The sequence below is a fragment of the Microtus oregoni genome, unplaced genomic scaffold (genome assembly GCF_018167655.1).
Source record: "Microtus oregoni isolate MIOR12 unplaced genomic scaffold, Mior012 000033F_ref0000390, whole genome shotgun sequence".
NCBI lineage: Eukaryota > Metazoa > Chordata > Mammalia > Rodentia > Cricetidae > Microtus > Microtus oregoni.
The window spans coordinates 11308790-11329677 of record NW_024543092.1 but is presented as its reverse complement, the minus strand read 5'-3'; the positions used below and the strand labels follow the sequence as shown (position 1 = coordinate 11329677).

Here is a 20888-nt window from a genome sequence, read left to right as displayed (position 1 = left end):
AGTAAAATCCATTTATTATTCCAGTACACAAAAACATTTCCTGGTTTGTTTCCAATTTGTTTCAAAACAAAGTAGCATGAACTTGCAGACTCTGGCAGCTGAGGTCAAAAACAATACAAGTGTAATATAAAGAACGGGTTTGGACTGGCAGTATCCAAAAGAATGCAAAACAAGCTTTTACACCTGACACACTCTTGTGCTACTGAGGACGGAAACTGCTCTCTGGACACCTGTGTGTTGACTTCCGCATGGAAATCTGAGAATAGGAAGGCTGGATTTGTCCTTCGTCAGACACTGCTGTTTCACAATGTCCAGTTTGTGCTCTGACCCACATCCCAGACAAGTCAGGCAAGGAAACAGGCTTTACACCTTAGACGCATGCAGGACAGCAGGCGGTAGTTCAGTCTGAGGTAATTGTCTGTGTTCGAGCAGCACGACATGCCTCCCTGCAGGGCTGTCACAAGGCATATGCTCATTAGGCCATTAATGCAAAAGCCAAAACTAAGTTAAATAATATTTAGTCTTCTTAGAATATTAAATAATCATTCTATTTAAGGAAGGAAAAAACAAGGTTAACAAACTTAAAAAGCAGAATTCACTTTTATTTTGCATTCTTTGCAATTAAAAATTAGTTCATTAAAAACCACTTAAACGTATGCATTTAACTTGAAATAGTGATTAAAATTCCAGCATAGTGTAACTAGCTTAAAGACCCGTCTTCCCAAACATGGCAGCAGGGAAACTGTTCTGCCATCTACCGTGTAAGGTGGCACAGGAGCTGAGAAATGGCGCTGCCCGTGGCTGATGAGAAGCAGGACTAGATCTATGCACTGCTTTTCTGGGGCTCAAAGGAGATTAGCTGGGAATTCCTGCACACAGTCAAACGGGACCATCGAACTGAAATATCCCATACTTGCCAGTGGTCAGCCAGTAGGGATCAGACGCCATGAGCTGCTCGGCCTGCCCGGGCTGGAGACCCACCTGCAGCTCAGCCTTTAATGTTCTTATGCTACACAGAGGTGCAGGGTGGAAGCCACTCAGGGCCTGATGGAATGGAGTGGTAAACTCCCACTTTCTGTCACTCATCAGCTTCCTATAATTCAAATCCCCCTTGAATAAAACAAGGCATGCCTTTTGTAGTTCAGCGTACAGATCAGGGGCGACCTGGGGCATCGCACAATATGGGTGAGGCAGAGTCCAAAATATATGATCGTGGTAAGTCCATCTGCCCATCCTAACATGGTCTGCCCAGTCAGCACCACAGGCAGATGTGGACTTCTGGTTACTACTCCTCACGTGTTCAACCGTCCAATTAAAGTCATGCACAGTAACGTCAGACACAAACCACGGGATAGTTTTCCCGTGAAAATGAATCTCAGTAGCTAACTCAGACGATAACAAGAAGTCAGCGAATACTAGATCTGTAACAAGTTCAAAGCCAGAATTATCCAGAACAATGTCTACTCTAACTACGGATGTTTCTGCTGTTTTCTTGCATTTACTGAGCAATGTCCAAAGAGATTCTGTGTCATCTATCAGAATGAATGGTTTCAGGCCTTCCAAAGAGTTGATGACATTGGTCTTCTGGGAACTGCTTTCTCCACCTGACAGAGACAAGTCACACTTATTTCCCCAGAGGGAGATCTGAAATGGAAAGGGGAAAAAGGCCATTACTCTTTTACATAACCAAGAAAAACTCCACTGAACAGGAAGGCACCCAAAACATTCATAGTATCTTTACAAAATTCCTAAAATGTCCACTAAATCTACATTTTCTCCAATGGCACAGAATGTATTTATGTGATCCTGTACTGAGGTAAAAACAATGATATTTTAGTGAATATATGAAAATTTTCAGCAATATAGTACCTACATTCCTTACTTAAATACAAAGATATTAAAATGCCATCAGATGCTATGAAATCAAGAGGAAAAGCAAAGTCCTTTTCTTCTCCACATCTCCAAATCGCACTGCTTCTTTGTACCGATCGTACAACCACAGGAGGGCTTGTCTGAGAATGACTGGTGACCTTAGGAGGAGGGCTTGTCTGAGAATGACTGGTGACCTTAGGAGGAGGGCTTGTCTGAGAATGACTGGTGACCTTAGGAGGAGGGCTTGTCCGAGAATGACTGGTGACCTTAGGAGGAGGGCTTGTCTGAGAATGACTGGTGACCTTAGGAAGAGGGCTTGTCTGAGAATGACTGGTGACCTTAGGAGGAGGGCTTGTCTGAGAATGACTGGTGACCTTAGGAGGAGGGCTTGTCTGAGAATGACTGGTGACCTTAGGAGGAGGGCTTGTCTGAGAATGACTGGTGACCTTAGGAGGAGGGCTTGTCTGAAACAAGCTCCTCTATTTGCTTGCTAACAGAAACTGGATGGAGAGATGTCTCCAGACCCAACCCTACGACAGGTGAAGTTAACCACATGCCCTATGCAGTCATTTGCTTATTATTTAGCTGTATACTGAAGTAATGCTTGATGCTAATTTTTCGAAAATGATATGTAATCCTATGTTTTTTAAGCTAAAAAAAATCCCATGTCTAGGACTGAAGGCTCAGAGTCACACCTGTGTTCAAACTCCAACATCTTCTATTACAGATCACCAGCAATTCATGTCTCTAAGGTTCAGGTTCTGCAAGGGAATGAGAACAGCGCCCTCTGCCCTCCTGAGGATGGGGGAATGCTTGTCATAGTACACCACAGTCTCGACTATAGACGCATTCAGTGGGGTGGAGCTCAGGGTTACAGCACTTGCCTGGCATGTTTAAAGGCCTGAGTTCAACCCCAGCATAGCCAGAAAAAAGGCCATGGGCCACAGGGTCTCTGTAATAACCACCAGCTCTAGCGATTAGGAAGCAAAGTTACCACAGCCAACATAAAAATGTTAACTGTACTCCAATAAAACTTTGTTTAAAAAGTTACCCAAGGGGCTACAGGGATGGCTCAGTAGCTAAGAGCACTGGCTGTGCAATCATGAAGACCCAAGTTCAATTACCAGCACTCACATAACAAACCCAGAGTCCACAGACACCTAACTCCAGCTCTGAGCAATCTGGTGCTATAACATAGTATATTATATACACTCACTCATTCATACATACACAAAATAAATATTATCCCAGAGAGACTCCACTCTCATATATATATATGAGAGACTATATATATATATATATATGAGAGACAGCACTCGGGATTAAAGGCGTGCGCCACCACCGCCCGGCTGAAACACACATTTTGAAATAGGTTTTCACTATACAGCCCTAGCTGACCTTGAATTTACAAAGATCCTCCTGCCTCTGCCTTCCAAATGCTGGGATTAAAGGTGTGCACTACCACCATGCTGGCTATAATTTTTAAAATTAGGAAAGTGGGTGGCTCATGCCTTTAATCCCAGTACTCGGGCGGCAGAGGCAGGCGGATCTCTGTGAGTTCGAGGCCAGCCTGGACTACAAGAGCTAGTTCCAGGACAGGAACCAAAAGCTACAGAGAAACCCTGTCTCGAAAAACAAAAAACAAATAAAATAAAATAAAATAAAATTAGGAAAGTGCCTCAGTCTGGTGGCATGTGGTTATACTCCCAGCTACCTGAGGAGGCTCAAACAAACAATGTCTACATTCAGAATAAAAGTCTACACCAAGGGGTCCAAGGCCAGCATGAATAGCACGAAAGGCCCTGTCTCAATTAATAAATAAATAAAATGAAAAACTAGAATTGAGATGATACATTTTCAACCACGTGCATCATTGTTTTTAAAAAAGATCAATTGATGATTTTTTTAAGGCATAAGGCTAAAATAAAACCTAAAATGGGGCTGGTAAGATGGTCCAGGAGGTAACAGCTTTTGCTACCAAGCCTGATAACCTCGATTTAGTCCCTAGAACACACATGGTAGGAGGAGACAAGCTCTGCAATTTGTTCTCTGACCTCCATGTGCACACTATGGTAAGCACGCACCCCATAAATAAATGTAAAACCAAAGTTTGCAAAGATCACGTGTACAGTGGCTACAATGTCTCCAGCTGAGATGAGGCCTTGGGGCCCTGCACACACCCTTCATCCCAGCTCAGATCACCAAGTCCTAGGCCGGAAGTGGCAACCCCCACTTGTAATTCCAGCACTGGAGAGATGAGGCAGGAGGACGGCTGTTGAGTTTCAGGCTCATCTGCACCACATGAATTACCATTCTGGGCTACAGAGTGAGACTCTGTCTCAAAACATGAAACAAAGAAAATTATAGCTGCTTGAGTCTAGGAAAGCGCTTGGCATAATAGGTCCAAAATTATTTGTGTGAGCAGTCACAGGGCTATACGCTTTGGAACAGACCCCTGCCCCCTGTGGACTAAAACAACTTCAGACTTCTCTTGGGACACCAATCGCTTGCTCATGGTGGTAATATGAGAAGACAACTCTGGCCTTCTCTGGGGGGAACAGGAGCCGTGGGGACAGCACCTCCTTTCCCTTTAGGGTCTGGTCTACTTCTGGGACAAAGGACACAGACAAAAGAACTATCTCCTGAGAGAGTGAGCTGCACAGAGGAATGAACTGACGTGCAGTGTTCTCTTTCTTTTTAAATCTCAGGCTAACATAAAGGACAGTTCAGAGACAAAACACCAAATAAAAGAAAGAAAAGTAGCCAAAACCATAATCATAATACAGGTGTCACTGACGTATAAATATCTGCATAAACTAATAGACATTTGTATAAACTAACACCCACAGCACTGTTTGCAGACTGAATATGAAAACCATGCAGATACCTGCAGAAGTCTAAGGAACTCCTCCTTCCGCCGATCTCCACTGAGGTCTCTGGCTGGTCTCAGCTGCTGCAAGTGCAGACACAGGGCGTCAATTGACTCCTGTGACTCAAAGAAGTTCTCCTCTTTGCTTTCTTTAAACACATCGAAGTCGTGGATGGGAGGGCTGAGGTGGGAGGAAACATGCGTGAAGCATTTATGTGAGTCCTTCCCTTTGAAAAACAAACAACAACAACAAAGCCTCACCTGCCTGACGCAGTTCCCTAACGGGAAGAACACATTACCACCTTGACAACCAGCACTCACAGATAGTAGACAGCACCAACAAATTCAATCACACAAAAATAAACCTCTGGGCCGGCATGGCTGCTGGTGCACATCTTTAATCCTGGTACATCGGAGGCAAAGGCAGGTTGAGCTCTGAGTTCAAGGCTAGCCTGGTGTGCAGAGCAAATTCCAGGCCGACCAGGGTTTCATAGTGAGAGCTTATCTCAAAGAAAATAATACAAAACTCAAACTCCTCAAACTATTTTACTAGAACTAGCTAGCAATTATAGTGACCGTGTCCACAATCATTTACCCAGCAGACATAAACAGGAGCGGGAAACGAGATTACAAGGTAACTGTTAGATCCTTTCGCACCCTATGTGGAGGACTCCTGATAGTAAACACACCCCTGAATGCCACAGTCATCACCAGACAGCTGGAGCAGAGCACTCGAGGGAAACACAACTAATACTCTTGTCCATACTAGCAAACGACAAGCAGTCATTTACGCACAGATTTGGAGTGTGTCAAATTTTACTCTCCGGTTACTTCTGTCAAAGGTGAGGTTTGTGTTATGGCTCTGTCAGCTTCATGAGAAGGTATGTGAGAAAATAACTAACAAGATATAAGTACGAAAATGATTGCTGTTCAGGAATTGAAAAGACATCCTGATTAGCTGATGTTTGCAATTAACAACATTCTTCATAGGCCATCCACGTTAGGTTAAAAATTACACAGGGCTTTCTGTAATGACTTTTTTTGTTTGTTTGTTTGGCGGGGGAGGGGTGTTTTTTCCGAAACCGAGTTTCTCTATATAACAGTTCTGGCTGTCCTAGAACTCGCTTTATAGACCAGGCTGGCCTCGAACTCAGAGATCTGCCTTCCTCTACCTCTCAAGTATTAGACTAAAGGTGTGTGCCAACACTGCCTGACTTATTTTATTTTCGAGACAGGTTCCCACTCTGTATCCTAGGCTGGCCCAGAACTCAAGGCAATCCTTCTGCTTCAATTTGCAGAGTGCTGGGATTACAGGCATAAGCCACGGCACCAGGCAAGGTTATGTTTTTAAAATGACGTACCAGGGGAAGGCTGCTCCTTCTGACCTCTATTCCAAGGGTGCTGTCACTGCCAGAGCGCCCTGTAGCTCTTCTTTGGGAACCCTCTTCCGAACCTGTGGCATATTATTAAACACCCTGTCAGTGACCCTGGACCTCTCCACAGATTACTTTCAGCAACAGGCAAGTCACTGTCACTCGGTGGCTGGGCGGTGGTGGTGCACACCTTTAATCCCAGCACTTGGGAGGCAGAGACAGGTGGATCACTGTGAGTTCGAGGTCAACCTGGTCTACAGAGTGAGTTCCAGAACAGCCAGACTACACAGAGAAACTCTGTCTCCAAAAAAGAAAAAATCGTTCAGTAATATCAGTAGAATAGACCACAAACAAGCTGAGTAAAAACATTTGATTAACAAACTTGAGGAGTGACTCAAAAATAACAAAGCTAATTTTCCTTTTTAAGGACTAGAAATGGGCTCTGGAATAAATTTAAAGAATTTAAACATATTTTTTTAGCAATGACAGTGTTATTGAAATCAGTCAGTCCCTCAAGGTGATTTAGAAGGACAGAGGCCATTTGGATACAAGTTCAAATGTAAGGGACTGCTAACCAGAGTCCACAGACCCCGCTGAGACCTGTTCGGTCTGACCCACAAACCAAGAACTGCTAACAGTGAAGCAGAGAAGCAGTAGTAGCCTACGTCCATGAGCCCAGTGCTTAGAAGGCTGAGTCAGGAGGATTCCCTTGAGTCTGGGGACAACCTGGGAGTCATAATGATTTCTAGGCAGCCAGCCCCGTCTTAGCAGAAAAAGGAAGGGAGAGAAGGAGGGAGCGGGGTGTGCCACATTCTGTGCCCCACAGAACGGAAGCTCAGTGTCGGCAACCTAGGTTGTAACTACAGCACTTGCTGACCTGTGCGCTATGGCTGTAGCACATCACAGTGGCAAGGTTGTGTCCCTATGACAGAGACCGTTTAGTCACAAAGCTAAACACTCTCTAACCCTCCACAGAAAAGTCTGCAACCCATGGTCATGTTTTTAAATTAACAGCCATTCATTAAAGTCACAGCTCATGCTTCAGAGAGCAAATGTCACATAGATATGTATGGTTCCTCATTTTAGAACACTCATTACTTCAGAATCTAGTGACACTGTGTATGTGCACATGCTCTGAGTCAATACATGCACATATAGTCCTAACGGAAACACATGTGTATGTTCATCAGAAACATGTCAGAATATGCAGAAAGATGGGCTCAGTGGTTAAGAGCACTATTTACTTCTCCATAGAACCAAGATTCAATTCTGAGCACCCACACAGCAGCTCCTAACTCTCTGTGACTCCAGTTCAAAGGGATCTGAAGCCTTCTTCTGGCCTCTGTGAGCACTAGCCACCCAAATGGTGCATAGGCATACATGCAGACAAAACATGCATACACACGAATAAAATAAAATGTATCTTTAAAAAATATCCATGTTAGGGGGGCAGAAGAGATGGCTTAGCAGTTAAGAGCCCTGGCTGTTCTTCCAGAGGACCTGGGTTCAATTCCCAACTCTCACATGGTACCTTACAGTAACTTACAACTGTCTACAACTCCAGTTCCAGGAGATCTGATACCTTAACACCAATGCACATAAAATAAAGTTAAATTATTGTAAATATATTGATATATGCACATATATGTATATATAATTAAGGAAATTATTTTTAATGCATATATGCACATATATAAAAATGTTTGTAGCTTTATTCTTCATAAAAATCCCATACTGGATAAATCCCACCAATACAACAGTCAGTGGAGGAAGCCTGTCATAAATATATATCATACTATTTAATTTAAAGGAAACTTAGGAGCCAGGTGTGGTGGTACACACCTGTGACTCCAGCATTTGAGAGACTAAGACAGGAAGACGATCATTTTGAAACCAGCCTGGGCTATGTGAGTTCAAGGATGATGAGACCATGTCTCAAGATGGGGAAAATGTGTATATCCTCAATCAAAATAGCTTGAAAGTAGGCAAAACTAACACAGGTCAGATAGCTGTCTCTGAAAGATGAAACAGTTCTAGAATCTATCTGTTTGGCAAAAGCAACAAATTCCTATGTTTGAAAATATAAAAATTAAGAAAGGAAAAAAAATCCTAGACTGAAAGTTATACTATTTCTAAAATAAATTTATTTTATAATTAGTATTGACTTGATTCATTTATTTCTTCCTTTCTTTCTTTTTTTCTTTTCTTTCCTTCAACAGGGTTTCTGATTCAAGGATAGACTGGAACGTACTATATAACCCAGGCTGTACTCAAACATACATTCTTCTTGCCTCAGTTTCCCAAGACCTACAATTACAACGTGAGCTGTAATCTACACTTTGATCATCCTGTGCGGTGTTTAGAAACAGGTACTAAAGGATTCCTCTTACATCAAACTTGTATTTTTGGAACCTAAAAAATAAAAGGACAATTCCCATCGCCTCTTCTTCTGCACTGCGAACCAGATGCACGTCAGGATTTCTTAAGAAAAAATAAACAGAATAAATGATCTATGAAAGGATTTTTTTTGGAATATGTAGCATTTAGACTTTTCTCTAGTCATTAAAAACAAAATACTAGGGCTGGAGAAGTACGGTGTTTAAGAGCACTTCTGTTCTTCCAGAGGACCCAGGTTCTGCTCCCAGCACCCACAACAGGTGACTTACAACCTCTTGGAACTCCAGTTCCAGAGAATCTGACACTCTCCAGACTGAGCTGGCACCAGTGTGCAAGTAGTGCAAGCACATACCTACACACTCAAGTAGTGTATAACACACCTACACACTCAAGTAGTGCATACACACATATACACACAAGTAGTAAGCACACACACATACACACTCAAATAGTGCATATGCACATATACACTCTAGTGCACACAAGGTAGTGTATACACACACCTACACACTCAAGTAGAATATACACATATACACACAAGTAGTGCATACACACACACTCAAGAAGTAAGCACACAAATATATACTCAAGTAGCACACACATACATAAGAAAGTAGTACACACACACACAAGCAATGCGTACACACATACAGTGATATACACACATACACATGCAAATAGTGCATATAAACACACAAACACACAAGTAGTGCATATATACACACACATGTTGTATATAGACACATATAAATATGCATATGCATGGAAGTACTGCCTATAAAAACATGTATAAGTCTTTAAAACAAAAAGAAAACAAAGATTAAGACAGCTTGTGACAAGAGTCCCTATTTTGGTGGTTCCTTACATGGAATAGGTTCGGATATATTATTTGTAATGACTTCTATTGACCTTGGAGGCAGCTCTCTGAACAAGTCTGTGAGAGATTCTCTACATCAGGTCAATTGAGCTGGGCAGACCCAGCCTAAATGTGCTGCAGGAAAAGGAGGACGTGAGCTGAGCTCCAGCTCCATCATTCCCTGCTCCTGCCTGCAGATGTGCCCGGCTGCTCGCACTGCCCACTCATGCCGCACGCCTTCCTGGCCATGAGCAGACGCATGCTGTGCACAGCAGCCAGTTGCTCTTAAGTTGCTTCCTGCAAGTGCCCAGCCACAACAATGAGAAAAGTGACTACGCACATTCTTGTTAGAAATAAAGCATTTGCTTTCTTTTTTTTTTTTTTTTTTTTGGTTTTTTTTTTTTTGGTTTTTTTCTAAAAAAAGTCTCACTATGCAGCCCTGGCTGGAACTCATTATATAAACCAAGCTGGCCTTGAACTCACAGAGATTCGCTTGCCTCTGCCCCTTAAGTGTTGTGATTAAAGGCATGCACCATGACACACAGATTCATCTTAAATTGTTTTATGTAATCATTTCAAATTAATGATTCTTTTACTCAGTAAAACCTGTTTTTACTATAGAGGTATTTGTAAGAATTTATAAGGCTGGGTGTGAAGGCGTAAGGACAGAACTGATTCCGATAAGCTGTCTTCTGATTCCACACGCATGCATGGCATATGTGCTCATACACACAGACACAAAATCTTCACTAAGATCATATTATTCAATCATTTGTGGAAATGTCCAAACATTATCCTTACTATCTGCTGAATTATTTTCTTTATACTTATTTATTGAGGGGTACACACATGGCATGGCACACCTATGAAGTCATTTATTGAGGGGCGCACACGACAAGGCACACCTATGGAAGACAGACCAGAGAACAACTTTCAGGAGTCAGTTCTCCCCTTCCACTATGTGGGTCCCTCACTTTTGGCAGCAAGCTCCTTACCTGCTCAGCCATTTTGCTGGCCCCTGCTCAACTATTCAAAAACAATCATCGATTACTAAACACTTGTTATCCAATAGCTGTAAACTTGCCTCTGGATGATGGCTTCGTGAATCCTCCGATACATGTAGCACTCTACAAACAACCAGGGCGAGAAGAACCAGCGAGGCTCCCCGTCGCTTTCATTTAACAGACTCCGCTGATATTCCAGGTACTGATTCCATATGTCAGCGTCAACACAATTATCAACCAAGGGGACAATTGGCTTATCTGTCTGTAATTCGTTCCGTAATTTAGAAAGAAGAGAGATGGCTTTCTTTTCAGCTTCCACTCCTTCCTGTGAAAGTACAAAGGGACAACGAGAAAGTTTGGCTGTGTCTGTGGGTGCACAAATCTATGCATATTTCTTGAGAGTAGCATATCTTTACAGACCTAAAGTGAAGAAAGAAAAAACAGCATTGTAAACCTGCATTTCACCTTTTATATTATCTTAGAGACATTACATTTTGACTTTTATATGATCTTGGCCTTGGCATGACTTAAACTTTCTTATTTTCTAAGATCTAGCCTCTGGGCATTTTTAAAAGGCTGAGCAGCACACCTAGGGAAGGGAGCCACTACCAGCCATGTAGCTTCCCACTCGCACACCTTCCGCTGACAGGACTAGAAAAGAAACCTGGACTCCCTGAGTCACCCCCTCCACCCCACAGCTCTCCAGAGATCAACCTGCCTCTGCCTTCCAGTCACTGGGATTAAAAACATGCACCACCAAACCTGGGCCCCAGCGGAGATTTGTATAAGACTATAAAAGCATTATTGCTGAGGAATATTTTTTACACTGGGTGAAAATGTGTAATTATGATTGGTTTAATAAAAAGCTAAGTGGTCAATAGCTAGGCAGGATTTTTCAGGGCAGAGAGAACACTAAGAAGAAAGGAGACCCAGAGAGTTGCCAACCAGAGTGAAGAAAGCAGGAAAAGAGCGTGGGCAGTACAGAGTAAAGATAATAAAGCCACAAGACAGACAGTAAATTAATAAAAATAAGGCAATTCAAGATATAAAAGCTAGTTAGGAACAAGTCTAATCCATTAGCTGAGCTTTCATAGTAAGAAGTCTTGGTGTGGTTATTTGTGAGCTGGCAGGTGGGATGGAAAAATTCCAACTACACCTCCTCCCTTGCTATTGGCTGTTCAGCTTTTTATTAGACCAATCAGGTGCCTTAGGCAGGCAAGGTAAAATAGCAATACATAGTTAAATAGTTAAACAAAGATTCTGCAACATAAACAACTGCAACACATCTTTACACAGTTTAGCAAATATTTCACAACATAAACAAATACAACATGTCTTTGCATAATTAAACCACACATCTTTGCATAAACAAATATCCTACAACATCAATTCTTATTTCTCATCTTGTTTCATTCCAGTTCAAACATTTTTCTGAGTCCTGTGTGTACCAGACACTATGTTCAGAGTCAGAGACAGACGGCCTGGTGCTATCCCCAAGAGACTCAGCATCTACCCAACCAGGTAGTCTAGGAGGTGGGCTTTGAGAACCAAATGGGGAACATGATTCCCTTGAGAACATAGCATTGCTCACAGAGTCAAAGAAGATTCTAAAAGTATGGGTGCCCTGAAGAGGTGACGGGAAGACCACCAAGAGCTGACTCTACTCAGGCAGTGCTTTAAGACTGTGCTGACCCCAGCACAGTGAAATGGAACAGGGTTACATCAACAATAGACCATGCTTCCGCAGGCTTAACCAGAACAGCCACCTCTCACAATGAGCACATGGGCCAAAGACTTAAGGTAATGTGTGCTAAGTAAAGAAGTCAATATTCAAGCAAAGTACTTAAATTTGGTTCATTTATGCTTAAGTAAATATGTACACCCACCAAAATGAAGTTGTATGTATAGGATAAAACACTGGGAACATGATGTGGGATTCCCCTCTGTATGCTATGAATATGTTTTATTACCATTGGTTAATAAAGCTGTTTCAGCCAATGGCTTAGCAGAGTAAAGCCAGGCAGGAAATCCAAACAGAGATACAGAGAGAGAGAGTAGGCGGAGTCAGGGAGACACCTTGTAGCTGTCGAAGGAGAAAGATGTTCCAGAACCTTGTCAGTAAGCCACAGCCTTGTGATGATACACTAATTAACATAGATGGCTTGATTTGACATGTAAGAGTTAGTTAAAAATAAGTCTGAGCTAATAGACCAAGCAGTGTTGTAATTAATATGATTCCTGTGTACTTATTCAGGTCTGGGCAGCCAGGAATGAACAAGCAGCCTCCGTTTACAAAATTCATCTACTCAAATGTCAGTGTCCAAGATGAGCTGGATGTCAGCAATAAAGAATAACAGGCAGTGGGGTATGGTGGTATAAGCCTCTAGCCCTATCCAAGAAACAGAGGCAGAAGAATCCAAGTTCAAGGCCAGCCTAAATTAAATAGTCTCAAGAAGAGAGGGGAAAAAAAAGATGATCCTGTATTACTCCAGAATTTATTTGGAAAGAACACAACACTGGGGCCGGAGAGGTGGCTCAGATGTTAAGGGCACTCACTGCTGCTATTGAGCACCTGGGTTTGGTTCAATCACCCACATGGAACCATCTGTAACACCAGTTCCTGGGTGGGGATGTGATACCCTCTTCTGACCTTCATGACCACAGCATGCATGTAGTACACAAACATACAAGAGACCAAGCACCCATACACATAAAATAGATGATTTTTAAAAAAGAAACATAATTCTACACACTCAAAATACCTGTGTACAGCTTTGTTCCATTTCAACTCAGTCAGGAAAGAGAGAGAGAGAGAGAGAGAAGAAAGAAAGAAGTCACTAACCACTGCTCAACACATTCAAGAAATGCACAGGCCCTTGCATGCAGCTCAGTTGGTATAGCACTTGCCTAGCATGCAGAGGTCCTGAGTGAAAAGGAGGGGAGGGACCCCAAATTCATTCTCCAGTAGTGTATAATCTGTACAAGGTGGCCCACACCTGTGATCCAAGCATTCAAAACCTTTAACGACTCAAAACCTGTCTCAAAAGAGAAAGATGGGAAGGAAGGAAAAGAAGCTGGAGCAGGTGTAGTCTATGCAGCCGTCTACAGCACACTGAGCAATCTAAAGATTACTGGAGTCATAGGTTTAAAGGCGTTGATTGACAATAACGTAATTATTTAGGCTTTTTCCTCACCCGTTGATTGAACAGGCAAGGTGGCTTTTAAAGTCTTATTCTACTCCAATCAGCAAATCTTTTAATCACACTGAGCACCAATCAATCATAATTCACACCGCCCTCCACTGTGAGTTTTGCACTTTATCAAGATCTCAGGTTAGAAAAGCAAGTCCTGTAATACAGCTAGGTCTGAAACCTAAAAAGGTTTCTCCTTAGAGAAGTCAGCAACTTCATTTATAAAAGAAAACAAGACGAGGGGTCCATAAACGTTTCGTGAGACTAAACAGTAAGCACACAGCACATTTAAACCAGAGGCTGCTGTCCCACCTCTACACACAGAAAAGCAGGTATGTATGTGCACCATAGACCAATGTTTACATGAGAGCTGCGACCTTCCACGAATACTGTAATTCTCATGAAGTAACACAAAACTAAAGTTGAGACATAATTCTTACCTCTCCATGTTTTTCAAAAAATTCACTTTTATGTCGATGCAATGTATCAATAGCCTTGGTTAGGATCTGTGGTGTTCTGTCCTTAATTGTGAGATATGCAAATGACCTAGAAGAGAGAGTCACAGTGACACTAGCATAGGAAAGTCACACTGCACCTTCAAGTTTCCGGACACCTCATTTGGATTCAAATTTCTTTGTATACATATTAAAGGCAAACCAGTTTTATCTGCTTTATAAAGAGGTACGGGTCTGCGAATGAAGCTCAGCTGGGAGAGGTTCATATGAATGAAGCCCTAACACAGGTAAAACACAGTGGCGCCCCACTGTGATCCTAGAGGGCAGGAGGATCGATAGTTTAAGGCCATCCTGGAATACTTAAGACCAGTCTGGAGGAAGGAGGGAGGAAGAGAGGGAGAAAGACGGACAGAAAGACACAGAAAATTTGAAATCTCTCTAATGTCATGGGAACTAAGCAGACTATAATACCAGGTTCTGCCCCAGAACTCTGTTTAATCATTTTCTGTCTATTCTTTTCATTTTCTTTTCCTAAATCAGAAACTGCTTCAATAATGTGTAAGTTCAAAGAGGCTCCAATTCCAGGCCTATCACAAGGGATTTCATCTACTTAGAAAGATGGAAAGGGAAATGGGAGTAAAGGAGCCGCAGGGTGCTCGGGCCTGGAACAGCAGAGCAGTGAGAAAGACTGTTTCACTCCTGTCTAACCCTTAGCTATTTCATTTTCCCCGTAAAGGATTTCCTCACTGTCTTCTCTACACAGAGAACTATTACCGACCCTCAACAAATACGTACATGGAAGTCTCTCCCTCCTGCTGAAGAAGTGGCGACTTTACACCAGTGTCGAGAATGAAGCAAGATGCAGATGAGGAAAACCTATTCTTGCATCAAAGTACAAAGTCATCTTGACTCGACATTAAAAAAAAAAACACAAGATTTACATAATTTTTCCTTTAAGGACATGCAATCCCATTCTTATCACTTTTAGTTGTGGGGAGGGGGTCTGTGCACGTGCCTGCAGGGCCAGGGGTCTAGAGCTGGAGTTGTTACAGTTAGCTGGGAACCACCAGACCTGGGTTCTGGAACCAGACCTGGGTCCTGTGCAAGAGCAGGGCTTGCTCTTGATGACGCAGCCCTCTGCCTGGCTCCTGAAACACTAACTTTTTAACATAGGGTACAGGGCTTAGCTGGTCAGTTTCTCTGCCCAAATCAGCTCTGTTGAATTTAAGCAATTATTTTCTTCAAACTCAAGCGCCTTATTCTGGCTTTTTAAACTATTGCGCCTAAGCATTTCTTCAGAAGGCTTCCTTGGACTCTGTGAGTCTCGGGGAAGCTCTGGCTTCCTAGGACCTGCATGCTTAGCCATTAGTACTCCTGTCAAAGGGGATGGGGAAAAGGACCTGATCAACACGTGGACTTTCTAAGGCAGCAGAAACAGAAAGTGGCAGCCCTTTCTGGAGATGCCTGGAAAGCCTTATTTCTCTATCACCCTCCCCACCACCACGCCAAGTACGTAGAAGAAAGCTGTAGATATGAGACTTGTAGGCTTCCACTAGCGAACAACCTCTGACGGTATTTATTTTGGGGACCAGCGAGATGGCACTAGGTAAATCTGGACGCCTGAGTTCTAAATTCCTCGAATTTCTATGAAGGTTAAAGGAAAATGAAAAACAATGAACTCCACAGAGCTGTTCTCTAACCGCCATTGAGAATAACGGTGTGCTCACACATATACACACCCGGACACGGACGGACACACACACACACACACACACACACACACGCATTTAAGACATTTTTAAATTTTGTGAGAGTATTAGTTTGACCCAAACCATAAGTACACGAGTCCTAAATTTTAGCCCCCGCAGGGCTATGCCTCCTCGCTGGTTTAGTTTGAGGCAGGCTTTCCCTAATGTACCCCCGGGTGGTCTTGAACTCATTACTAGAGCGAGCTGGCCTCAACTCGCAGCAGTCCTCCTGCCTCAAGTTCCGAAGCGCTAGCAATACGCGACAGCACGGAAGAAACTACAGGGCAGGTCCTGAGGCTGGCGAGTGCGGCGTGCCGGCTCCTTTCCAGCCAAGGCGGGACTCGAACTTTCAGCATCACAGGGTCAGTCCCCCGACCGTCCACAGCTTCCTCCCGCCCCAACCCGGCTTTAACTCAGAAGTGCGCAATAGAAAAAGCGAGACGCACCCCACTTCCTGAGCGGAGAGAAACGACGGGGACTCGGCCATGGCTGGCGACACGCGCCGCACACCGGCGTCGCTCCGGGTTCAACCGCCGCCGCCGCCGGGCCCAGAAAGAGAAAGCTGGGGCTTTAAGAAAAAAAAGGAAAAAAAATGCGTTTTTGAATTAAAAAACTTTATTTGGTGGCCCGGCCAGGGACAGAGCACGGGATGCAAGAGCCTTCCGGCTACGCGACCGGAAGCCCGAGACGACCGGAGGCGCCCAGCGGTAAAAGGGGGGGGGGGGGAGCACGGGGAGGTCACGTGGTCTGGCTGTCACGTGTCCCGGCTTCCAGGCCTGGGGCTCGCGATGCGCCTGCGCCGCAGCGGGGCGGGGCGGAGCGTGTTTCCGCAAAGGCTCCTGCGGCGGGAGCGTGCGCGCGGGCTCTGCCGTCCTCCTCTCCGCGCACAGGTCAGTGCTTGGCGCTTCCCCGGCACGAGGGGCTGGCGAGGAGGTGTGGGCTTCGGCCGGGACCGCCGGAGGTAGCCGGGAGGCGAAGCACCTAGGACAGAACACTCCTGACCCCTCGTCGGGATCAGGGCATGGTGGTAGCCGTCACAATGCTTGAAATCACCCGTGAGCTTAGGAATTGGAAGATGTGCTCCCAAAGGTCGGCACCATTGGCCCATCGGATCGAACCGGGACACAACTGCCCTCTTAATTGATAGTATCCTGAATCTCATACATGCATACAATTATTTTGATAATGCCAACTACCACCCCCAGTCTTCCCCACGAACTCCTAGACCTACGCCTCTTCTGTGTCCCCGTCTCAACTTAATGGAAAAATATAAAACGCTGAGCCCAATTAGTGCTTTCCTTAGGCATACACGGGCATATTGTTCTTAAAGATAAGTGCCCAATAACGGTAGCTGCCTTGTGTTTGATTTTAAAAATTTAGTTGGCACCTATGCCCTACTATCGCTGAACACAAGAGTACACACACAGACACTTACTTTGAGGAGAGAGAGACAGAAATCGCCGTTATTGCTTTCTGATATCACTGTCGTTATCTAATTTGCATTATATTGATTTGCCACATCTGCTGTTTGCCATTCCCAGTAAAGCGACCTTTGCACGATTTCAGTTGGATTAGGAGCTAGCATAATGCCTAGGACATTAATGCCCAGCTCATAACCGTTGTATGAATTCATAAAGATAGAAGGTATGTAGGTGATGTTAAATGCCATGAGAACGTAGAAAACGGAGAAAGAATGGGTGGGCATTAGTTCTGTGGACCTGAAGAGCTGAAGGAGGCAAGGGAGGGAGCCTGGCAAATCCTTGGGAGGAGAGACTGAGGACAGCTAAGTACTAAGACCCAGATGTGCCCAGGGGGCCTAGAACAGAGCAAGCAAAGGCAAGAACTGTCGGGAACTCTACAGTGATGCAGAAGGCTGTGAACATACAAGCTCGGGAGGCCGTCTTAGGGGCTTTGGCTTTTAGTGTAAATGTAAAAGCAGTCTTCAGATTCGATACTGGAAAAAATGTAAAAGCAGTCTTCAGATTCGATACTGGAAAAAGACACGGTTCTAGTTAAGGTCTCAGGATTTTGCTAGAGTCCGCTGTTAGGAGGCCCAGTGTGCAGTCGCCTTTCTTGTGAAAAGTTGTGTGAAGGGGAGACAGCTTAAGGGAGGGGCTTGCCACTCCGCTACAGTCCATTACAGCGGATTAGGCATGCTGACAGGAGCTGGCCACCTTCCTTGCACGGCTAGAAGGCAGGGCGATCAAGGCTGGCACTGTACTCTACTGTGCCCATGCATAGTACCATCCACACTTCAGGTGGGTCTCCTCGCCTCAGTTAACCTCCTCTACAAAGTCCATCACAGACACAGTCAAGGGTGTGTCTCCATGGTGATTCTAAATCTAGTCATGTACGGGTCAGCCATCGTAAACAGGTAAAGAGCTATTATAATAACCAGTGGGAAAGACAGGAGAACCCGTGCAGAGTACGGATCAGAAAAGGCCTGCAGGATTTATTGACAGATTGAATGTGGGGACTGAAGAGAAAAGCTCAAGGGAATTCCAGATTTAGGGCTAGGATTGGCACGTAGATGGGGGAAGGTGCAGTTCGGGTGTTTTTGTGGAAGAGTTGGCATGCTCAGTGTTGAGCAGGTTACATTTTTGATGCTTAGAGTCATCTGGAGCCATATTTAATATGTGCTACTCCTCAGTGACGGTGTGTCATTGGCCAAGGTCACCAAGAGACTGACAGGAAGAGAAATGACTCGGAGACTGAGTCCCGATGTGTCTCATTCTTGAATGGATGCGTAACTAGCAAAAGAGCCCAGGAGATGAAAACAGCCAATGTGATATTCTAGACGCCAAAGAAAACGGGGTGGGGAGCAAGTTCCAGGGGATCTGATGCCCTCTTTTCTTTTTTTTTTTTTCTTACTGATTTTATTGAGCTCTACATTTTTCTCTGCTCCCCAGCTTTCCTCTCCCTCCCCTTCAACCCTCTCCCATGGTCTCCATGCTCCCAATTTACTCGGGAGATCTTGTCTTTTTCTACTTCTATGTAGATTAGATCTATGTATGTCTCTCTTAGGTTCCTCGTTGTTGTCTAGGTTCTCAGGGATTGTGAATTACAGACTGATTTTCTTTGCTTTATGTCTAAAAGCCACTTATGAGTGAGTGCATGTGATATTTGTCTTTCTGGGTCTATGTTACCTCACTAATGATGTTTTCTAGATCCATCTACTTTCCTGCAAAATTCACGATGTTGTTATTTTTTCTGCTGTATAGTACTCCATTGTGTAAATGTTTCACATTTTCCTTATCCATTCTTCAGTTGGAGTCATTTAGGTTGTTTCCAGGTTCTAGCTATGACAAACAATGCTGCTATCAACATAGTTGAGCACATGTCCTTGTGGTACAATTGAGCATCCTTTAGATATATACCCAAAAGTGGTATTGCTGGATCGTGAGGTAGGTTGTTTCCTAATTTTCTGGGAAATCACAATACTGATATCCAAAGGGATGATGCTTTCTTCTGACCTTCATGGGCACCAGGCATGTACATAATATACAGATACGTGCAGGCAAACACTTATACCCATAAATAACAAAAATTGTAGAAGAGGGTGGTTGACCAATGGGCACAACAGCAATGGGTTGCATGCTGATGATCGCTGAGGGCTCATCTTGTAAAATTTCTGTTTCTGTTTTGTTAGTGAAAGAGGAAGCGGGCTGGAGAGATGGCTCAGATGTTAAGAGCACTGGCTGTTCTTCCAGTGGTCCTGAGTTCAATTCCCAGCAACCACATGGTGGTTCACAAGCATGGCAGGCATACGTGCAGTACAGAACACTATATACATAATAAATATATAAATCTTTATTTTAAAAACGAGGAAGCAAGGTTATCGTTGAGAATGAGAAACAAGGGGGAGACGTGAAGATCCAAGGAGAGGGGAATCCGCAGGAAATAGCAGGGATAGGGTCCTGAGCAACATAGAAGACCCACCCGAAGAGAGTGGCCCTGGCTGGAGAGCGAGATGGGAAATGGTTAGTTGGCTGCCTCGTGAGCTGCAAGAGCGTAGCCACAATTTAGTGTGGGAGCTGGAGTTCTTTAGGACTGGGGTTAGGGGAGGCATTCATGGGGAATGGGAGGATTATAAGAGTAGACCTGGATGTGAAGATCAAAGCAGGGGAAGAAAGACTGAAAGTTGTAGGTCCTGCCTAGGTGGGAGAATTGTTAGCTTTGGGTGGGAGAAGGAATGGACTGGAAAGATGGGGGGCAGTGTTTGGGGGAGTGACAAGTATAAAATCAGAAACCTGGACCACACTTACAGGAAACACCAGGGAGATCTTAAGGTTTCTAGACCATGCAATGATAAAAGAAAAAAGTGGATAAAATTAGCTTTAATAACATAATCTTCTTTACAGGTACCTAAGATAGTGATAAGAATCTGGTCCTTGCAATAAGGAAAGCCTGGCTGGCTTCGCTTTCTTTAGAGATGGGGAGAGTTCACAGACACCACAGCATGTGGAGGTCAGTCGGAGGGCGGCCCACAGGAGCCAATTATCTTTACCCTGTGGTTTGGGGTGTTGAACTTGGGCCATCAGGCTTACCAGCAGACATGTTTACCCACTGAGCCATCTCTCCAGCCCTAAGCAACTCCTTTAGCCTCTAGACCTCAGTTTCCCCCTCTGGGAAATGTCTCCTGGGCGGCGTATAGCGTGTGGAAGTGCTGGAATGTCACATCTAAGTTTTCCTCGGTTCTTCCTTCACATCATTAGCGGAGACATGTTTCTGAATCACACACCTGACCACACAATTCCCTTATTTCAAACCCTGTGGAGCCCGTAGGATCATTTAATGTGCCATGTGGTATCCGGCCACTTTGATTCATCTCCTGCAGCTCACCTCTCAGCTGAGGTTGGTTGTTCTCATCCTGTTTGTTAGATAAAGAATACTGTGTACCTGACCTGTTTGCTTTGCTGGGCTCTCTGCCCTTTCATGAACCATTGTAAATGTCATCTCTGAGTATGTCACACTCCTGACCCCAGGACCTCCCTTGTCAAGACCACGTACCCTTTGTACGTCATATTCTGTCACTATGGCTGGACTGTGAATTATAAAGTCTCTGATCAATGCTTGTATCTTTGGCACCTAATATTTAAGAATTGTTATCATCACTTACTGTA

General features: G+C 44.1%; 2 protein-coding genes across 4 annotated transcripts in view; one reads left to right on the top strand and one right to left on the bottom strand.

The window, feature by feature from the left end:
• On the bottom strand, positions 1 to 16453 carry Armt1 (acidic residue methyltransferase 1). Of its 2 annotated transcripts, XM_041680188.1 has the most exons (5): positions 16212 to 16453; positions 14003 to 14108; positions 10452 to 10696; positions 4760 to 4922; positions 1 to 1644 (listed from the first exon to the last, which is right to left on the bottom strand). In XM_041680188.1, the coding sequence occupies exons 1-5, from the start codon at positions 16250 to 16252 to the stop codon at positions 880 to 882; spliced, it is 1320 nt and encodes a 439-aa protein (XP_041536122.1). In that variant the 5' UTR covers positions 16253 to 16453; the 3' UTR covers positions 1 to 879. The 2 variants fall into 2 exon arrangements, with proteins under 2 accessions (XP_041536122.1, XP_041536123.1); XM_041680189.1 differs by lacking the exon at positions 14003 to 14108 and having other exon boundaries at positions 16212 to 16450.
• A 94-nt stretch (positions 16454 to 16547) lies between these two features.
• Rmnd1 (required for meiotic nuclear division 1 homolog) overlaps positions 16548 to 20888 on the top strand; it is a 31692-nt gene continuing 27351 nt past the window's right edge. The window contains exon 1 of one of the 2 annotated variants that reach the window (XM_041680186.1): positions 16548 to 16655. The gene's annotated coding sequence lies outside the window, so the exon portion shown is untranslated. Of the gene's footprint in view, positions 16656 to 20147; positions 20233 to 20888 lie in introns of those variants that run through there. The other variant, XM_041680187.1, reaches the window with a different exon arrangement.